At 32.7% G+C, this 7,914-nt stretch overlaps 1 protein-coding gene across 1 annotated transcript; it reads right to left on the bottom strand.

The window, feature by feature from the left end:
• Positions 1–1,047: 1,047 nt before the first annotated feature.
• On the bottom strand, positions 1,048–2,127 carry LOC105958053 (antimicrobial ginkbilobin-2-like protein). The gene is made up of 2 exons (XM_088825602.1): positions 1,371–2,127; positions 1,048–1,154 (listed from the first exon to the last, which is right to left on the bottom strand). Exons 1-2 carry the CDS (start codon positions 2,125–2,127, stop codon positions 1,048–1,050), a joined length of 864 nt encoding a protein of 287 aa, XP_088681728.1.
• Between the last annotated feature and the right edge of the window lie 5,787 nt (positions 2,128–7,914).

The following is a 7,914-nucleotide window of genomic DNA, read 5'->3' as shown; positions in this document are numbered from 1 at the left end:
TCAAAGCACCTAGGTTATAGTGAAAATATTTTTGGCACGCCTCAATAATATTTGAGGTGACACATAAACAGTGAGTTACTGACCCACGCGCGCTGACCCTTCTGACATACGGACGGAAGACACGTAGCCGGGAAAAAGAAAGGAACAAATTCTTCATTCCGCATTTGAAATTAATTTTTTGGAATAGGGAAAGTAGTTGATTCATGCCACTTTATTCATATAGATTTCACCCCTTATAAAATCAGATCATAAACGTAACCCAAGGAAAAACGGCCCAAAACTAAAAGCCGAACTAAGTTAAAAAAAAACATACAAAGCCCTAACATAGATAAGAAGGAAGTCGCATCTCGCAACGCACAAAGACATCACGGGGCGACGCTGAAAACCTAAGTCGCCATTATCGATGAGCTAAGATTTATATTTAACCTAAAAGCCCAATTATGATGGCCGACCCAATTAAACAAAAAATTAGATGGGACCAAGGTAGATGTGTGCTTGTAAAATGGGAGTTCACTCAAACTGGTAAGGAGTGAAACTCCTTTTCAAAATAATATATTTCAAGTGCATGAAAATACTCTCCAACTTAATCATCGGAGCTGCTACACCGGGAACGTCTTTCGGTGTTACAGGTACGATGACCTGTCGAGACTCCTACGTCATCATCTAGAAAAACCAGTTCCGATCAATAATGGAGACCTACTAAAATTGAAATTCTCTTTTTCTTTTTTTTTTTTTTTTTTTTTTTTTGCTATATATAACCGATCTTATTGTTGTAATAAAACTAGACCATTAAAACGTTTGAAAATTGAGAGGGAATATCACTTTCGTACAAAGTAAAAAAGAATATAATATTGATAGATTGAGTTTACAGAAGCAACTTAAATAATAAGGCTAACACCTATTATCACAATGTGGAATCAAACTTATAAGTGTGGTAATGAAATAATACAACAACTGTTCAGATCTTGATTCTTCAATAATGATTTATTAATGGTAATTATGTTAAATGTCTCTTGTCTTTTTCTGGTGGTGGAAGAAGCTAAGAGCTTAGAGAAACGCAATTGCTGTCACGAAAATGGTTATGGCGGCCGTCGCTAATCGTCCTGCAGCCAAAGCTCTATTTGCTGCATGGGAAGGTCTCACCCCTCCACCTCCTGCAACACAAACGTACAGACAAATCAAGAATTGATAAAAAAAAATATATTGTGTGGCTGCTGGGATTCGAGCCCAGGTCTCACGGCCACAACGTGGGATTCTCACCACTAAACTACAGCCACTTAAACAATTTAATGACATATATATATATATATATATATATATATATATATATATATATATATATATATATATATATATAGTTATACACTCACCTTGTTCAATAGCAGTAAACGGAATATCATCGTACAACATGAAACAACCCTCTACAAACATACCCCAACTCCGTTTCTCAACAACGGTAGCCCCTGTCCCAATTGACCCATACTCTTTTAACAAGTGCTCCAAACAATCCCTACAATCCGACTTCTCCAAGTCTCTGGTGCATTGAGCCAACCCATACCTCTTCCCTCCCATCCCATCCTCCATCTCCGCTTTCGCAAACATCAAACTCTCCCCGGGAGCCACTGCCGCCAGCCCCATCATCATCACTCTCCCCTTTGCAATAACCGCCGGTTCCTCCGGAAAAGAACGCCTGGATGTCACTTTCTGAGTCGAATATTTCTCCAAAGCCCCGAAGAAGCTCTCGTTCGAGTACCGCATCAAACACCACCTCTGATAAACCAAAACCCTTCTGTGCCTCCTCCTGCCGTTATCATCGCCGCACGAGCTGTTGCTTTTGAAGGAATTTCTGGTGCAGTCGGCGCAGTTCGACATGGAAATATCGCCTCTGCATTGTATGAGGCCGTACACTTTGTCTGGACCGTTCTCAGCCGCCTCGGCTTTGCAGTAGCCGTTGTTGAGAGTCACGTTCGTCTCCAGAGCGCTGAACAAGTTGTATAGATTTGTCGTCCACGTGGAACTTATTGCTTCTGAGGGGTGCGAGCATGAAGAACCCCATAGAAAGTTGTCGTCTGCATTGCAGCGGAAGAAAAGCAAGAAAAGGGATAGGAAAATCATTATCGATGACATTATTCGATAATGGGTAGGTCGAGTATGCTGTCTAAAAATCAATACATGGGGTTTTTGTTAATTTTTTTATGACGGAGGAAAAACAAACAGTTGCGATTTTCACAGGCATAGTAAATGCAATAATATATATATATATATATATATATATATATATATATATATATATATATATATATATATATATATATATATATATATATATATATATATATATATATATATATATATATATATATATATATATATATATATATATATATATATATATATGTATTTTAAAAGTTTGTGTAATTTCGTGCTTGCAAGTGTTTGAGTTGATCAATTCCAGGTGTACGTGTGTACAAGGTGTCCCAAGATTATTTTAAGGTAGTTTGTCACTGTCTTTACCTTGTTGATCAGTTTACTAAGCAGCTGTTATGAATTTTTAAATGAAGATCTTATCTATTTCTTACATAATCGTATCCTTTCGTTTCCGTAAGTCAATCATAAGAGATTTTATTACTCTTGAAAAAGAAAACGAAGAAGATAAAGAAACAAATTAATTAGAAATAGATTATTATTCGCATATATAATTTCAACCCGCCGCGAAATGTGGATGACTAACATGATTTTTTGTATGTATATATTGGACTCATACTTAGGTCATAATACTATTCAAACTTTACGCAATTGATTATTTCTTTCTGTTGAAATTAAATATAGCTTTGGAGAAATTCCATCAATTATCACTAATAAATTAATGGTAATTAACAATTTAGTATCAAAACTCATGACCACCTCTGCTGGTTAACAATAATCTACAATATTAGCTTAAGTCAATGGATATTACATTAGAGACAAACATCTTTATAATTATGTGTTTTAGACATTTATTGAGAGAGATTGCAGCGAATCAGAATAAGAATTTTATCTTTACATAGGGCTTCTCAATACTTCCAAATTCCAATCCATTTACTCTCTCCTATTCTTTTACATTGACCATATAGACTACATCAAGTGACATTGGGGTAATTTTGGAACATGTGGGATGACATTGGTACTTTTAAATGATTAGGGATTAAATTGGGACATAATGTATACTTGAGGGACTATTGAAGAGATTTTAATTTTACCAAATAATATTCATCAAATGCTTTGCTGAGTGAGAGGCACTCTATATTATGGCTGCAAAAGACTCTAGTCCATCCCTCAGAAAACATAAAAACTCTAGTCTAACTCTTCTTCAACAAAAAACGTTTATCATTTCTACATATCCTCCTTCAACCGTAATCGACCTCGAAGTTTATTATTGCACGACTTATGTAATATTACAGTGTTATTTGGTCAGTGGTGCAATGCTTGCTTTAGTTAAGTAAGGTCTCTAGTTTGATCCCCATAAGAGCATCTCCCACCCTTAACACCATTTTTCCACCATATCCTATTTTCGGTGGTGAAAAAATGGTGTTATCTCCCACCCGTAGCACACCATTCTATAATTTCTCTATTTTTAGTGAAAAAAATAGTGTGTTTGGTCTACCAATTCCATCAAATTTTACACCTAATAATAAAATATTAATATTTCACCATTTTACCATTTATAGATAATAGGATTTGGTTTGATCTCCCGTGATATTTCACCAAATATATTACAAGATTATAAGTTTAATGTTAATTGTTAATTTAGTCTATTGTATCACCAACATATTGATTATGAATTTGATCTTAAATAATGATTTTATTAAGTGTATAATTTAAAAATTATGATAAGTATCAAAAATTTATTGAAACATGAATGAAAATCGACTTAAATTATTATACGTATAATAAAACCACAAATAAACAATAATTTCATTAATTATTGCCTAAAACTCTTACAAGATAAATGAATCATTAAAACATTACAACATAAATTAATCATAAAAACATTACTACGTTTTTCTTGGCCAAAAAAAAATATTTCACAGATAACAGGGGCCTCGTTAAAACCTTGTTTGAAAACTAATTCACTAATTAACACTAATATATTTATTATTTACTATAAGCATATTTATAAGTTGGTAATCATGTGAAATTAGTTAATATAATAATTTTATATGCTAATTATAAAATGGTGTTAATTACATCAAATCCTATTTTCACTTCTGTATTTGATAGAAAAAATAGAATTTGGTGGGAAAAAATGGTAATATGGTGGATGGATGGGATACGAAAATTTCTTCACCAAAAAAATTGGTGAAAATATAGGATTTAGGGATATAGTGATATAGAGTTTGACCAGGGTGGGAGACTAAACTAAATCACTATAATTTTAGATGTAATGCTGATTTAGGGATTTATGTTGGGAGACTAAAAACACCTAAATTAGATGATAAATATGGGATTTGGTGATGGGTGGGAGATGCTCTAAGGGCCCATAAAATCTCTATATATATTATGTATTTTCGTTTCATTTCTTTTTTTAAGTAATTTTTTGATTGCGGGCCTCCAACAAAGTCCATCTATATTGTTGTTTTATTATTGGCCCAAAATGTATAAATCAATTTTTTTTTTCTTTCCTTATTTACGAAGTGTTTTTTGATAAAGGGCCTTCGAGAAAGATCAATGATATTGTTGCTTAAATATAGACCCAAAATGCATAAATCAAAAAATATATTTTTTATAATCTTTATACTCAGGCCTTCAAAATTTCCAACAATATATACCATTGCTTTGTTTATTTTTCAAAGAATTTTAAATTAAAATATAATACTTTTTAATTAACTGAATTACTAAATATTTTTATATAGTAGAGAAAAATAAGAAAGTGGTCAAGTGTTGTTGGTCGGCCTTTTAAGGGTGGCAAAGGTGATCGTTGTTAACGAGTTCGGTCCAAATCATTTTCGATTGATAAGTGTGTAAAATGCACAGTTATTGGCATCTATTTAAGCAAAAGAATCGAATGATTAACAATTCGAGGTCCTTGGGCTAAACATTATCGTAGATTTCTTCAGGTTAATGACTTAATCTGATACATTTGCATATTTGTCTACCACGTTATTCTAGACCAACGTCTCAATTTTCTATAGCTCGTCAAACAATTAATGTAGCATCCGCAAAATATATGTTGGATACCACAGGTGCTTTGGTGGCTATTGGAGATATTAATATTAAATGATATATTTCACTAACTACACAAACTTTTGGTTGAAATGATCATTCAATATGGTATCATGGTATCAGAGTCAGACCAAATGAAAAGGTCATGAGTTCGAATCCAACCGCCACCCATTTCTAATATTTCAAGTGCAATGCTTCAAATGTAATTCGCCTACATTTCACTAACAACTTACACAAAGCTTTTGTACTCACCTACAATTCCACTATTCGGCAGATACCAAATAAACTGATATCAAATTATTGCATAAGATTACAATTTAGTTCCAACACATCCACAACATTATCCGATAAAATCATAGCTTAAACAAAAATGAGTATCCTCTTCGAATATTGGTCAACAAATTTAGGCTCAAATATAAAACATAAATGCATCTTATAAAAGAAAGATATTTTGATTATAACCCTAGATGTAACTCTAATAATAATTTAGGTATTTCATATTTAATCGGCTTCCGCCTGAAGACAAACTGAGAAAATGTTCTTAGATAATATCATTAGGTATAATTAGTTTCCTTCTTCTTTTCCTTCTAATTTACTTTTAATGTCCAATAACATAATCTTTTAGGCAATTTATCTAGGAATAATTAAAAAAATTGGCATTTGCTTTTCAGATTTTACGCGGCGGAATTGGTAATGACATTGGAATATCTCCATAAGTTAGGTATCATTTACATAAATTTGAAGATATATAGTTGTTACAAATGCTTTTTTGTAGGAAGTGTGTTCGATTTGAATTGGTGAGTTTGTGATTCTAAAGCCTTTTTTTTTATTGCTATATATTCTTTTTGTACACAATCAATCATCGTGGTTTCTTTTACCCGAAGGTTTCGGCATTGTTGAGTGGTTCATTGCAGTCTACCCAGAAAAGGAACAACATTGATTAATTTCCGAGGTTCATTTTATTTCGTCTAAACAAGGTTCTTCTTTGAGTATGTCAGTTTATGTGCTAAGTTTCTTGCTCTGTAAATTGTTGAACCGTATTGTGTGAATGTCAGTTTATTATTTGATTTTAGCTAGCATTTGAATAATATTAAAACTAAAACAATTAACAAATTTTATTACGATTCTTTGATTGATCATATTTAAAGGTTTAAATGTCTTTGGTTTCGTCATCAATAAATAGAGTGCATCTATGTAAATATGAGTTCATGTATTCCTATTTTGTTTGTTGTAGATTTCTTGGAGTTCTATTTCATCTGCGTTCCTTTCTCAATACACCATGTCATGTCTGTTGGTTGGAATACCTACACGCAAGTGCACGTATCGTACAAGTAATAAAGTGGATTTTTAAGTCCAAGTATCGATCCTACAGAGAATATTTAATTATCTAATCCTAGACGCTAAATTCTACCAATTATTATCAAGCCTATCGTACACAGTCGACTATAGAGAGAATTAACTAAATTAAACTAAACTAAAAAGCAAGCAAAAACAAGGAAGCAGTTTAAAACGAAGATTTAATCAGAGAAAACGAGCCTAGGATTTTATTCTTCCCCCTATGTGATTATTACTCCCCCAATTCCTTCAATTATGCAAGCAATTAACCCAGATTATTAACCTGAGATGCTAAAATAATCATAACCCGCTTCCGCGTGTATTACGATTCTAATACTCTAGATTCAATTACTATACTATATTCCTATGCAATTAATTCTAGAACACAACATTAAGCACAAATCTCAATAATGGCTACCTAAGAGATTAACTATATTCCTATGTTAATACCACAAAGGCTCTTCTACCACAGTTCTAATTATTAACCCGATCTTCCGATTCATGCGATTAACAATAACATAAAGCACATAAGGTGATCAAATTCATGCACTTAATAAAACAAGTAGGAGAAATAATCCGTAATTAAAACTTGCATAAAATCATAGAATTGGATTCATAAATCCCACATAGGGTTCCAAATAAAATCCTAGAAATAAAGACTTAGCTACTCGTAGTTCTTATGATAAATAAAATAAAATAAATAAATTAAATAAGAAAAACTATGCTTGAGACTTCGTTGATCTTCGTTCCTCGCGTTTTGTGGTGTATATTTTCGTGCTCATGGTGTAGGGACTTGTTGCTTTTATAGGCTTTTCTTGATAAGGAAGTAGTAGAATCCTAATAGGAATCAATTTCCGCCACTTTCCTCCATCAGGATTTGTTCTTCGATTTTCGCCATGTTGGAGTCCGAATTTTGGAATGTTGCGTAAATAAGAATTGTATCCCTTGAAATTAGCTTTCCAATGCCTTCAAAATCAGCTGATTTGGAGTTCATATGAGAAAGATATGCTCGAAATGGTGGACACTGCCAAAGCTGTGGCGAGATTCCTTCTTCCAATTCGATTTATTTCCTTATTTGCAACTTTTTCCTTTCTTTTTGATCTTTTTCGTTCATGGACACCTAATTCTCGTTTTCACCTATAAAACACAAAATCAATCAATTAAAAGCACAAATATAATTAAATCTAAACAAAAGATCCACGTAAAGTAAACGTATTGAGCGTAAAATTTACACTCAACACACCCCCAAACTTGAACTTTTGATTGTCCTCAAGCAAAATCTAATCGTAAGCAAATAACTCAACTAGCGCATCTCATCACATAGGTTAATGACCAACTTCACGTTTTCAGAGCTTGTAATTATAATGAAAATTGTTA

This window comes from Erythranthe guttata, chromosome 11 (genome assembly GCF_056151865.1).
Source record: "Erythranthe guttata isolate IM_541 chromosome 11, IM_541, whole genome shotgun sequence".
NCBI lineage: Eukaryota > Viridiplantae > Streptophyta > Magnoliopsida > Lamiales > Phrymaceae > Erythranthe > Erythranthe guttata.
The sequence above is the reverse complement of the archived record's forward strand: the minus strand, read 5'-3'. Positions and strand labels throughout refer to the sequence as shown.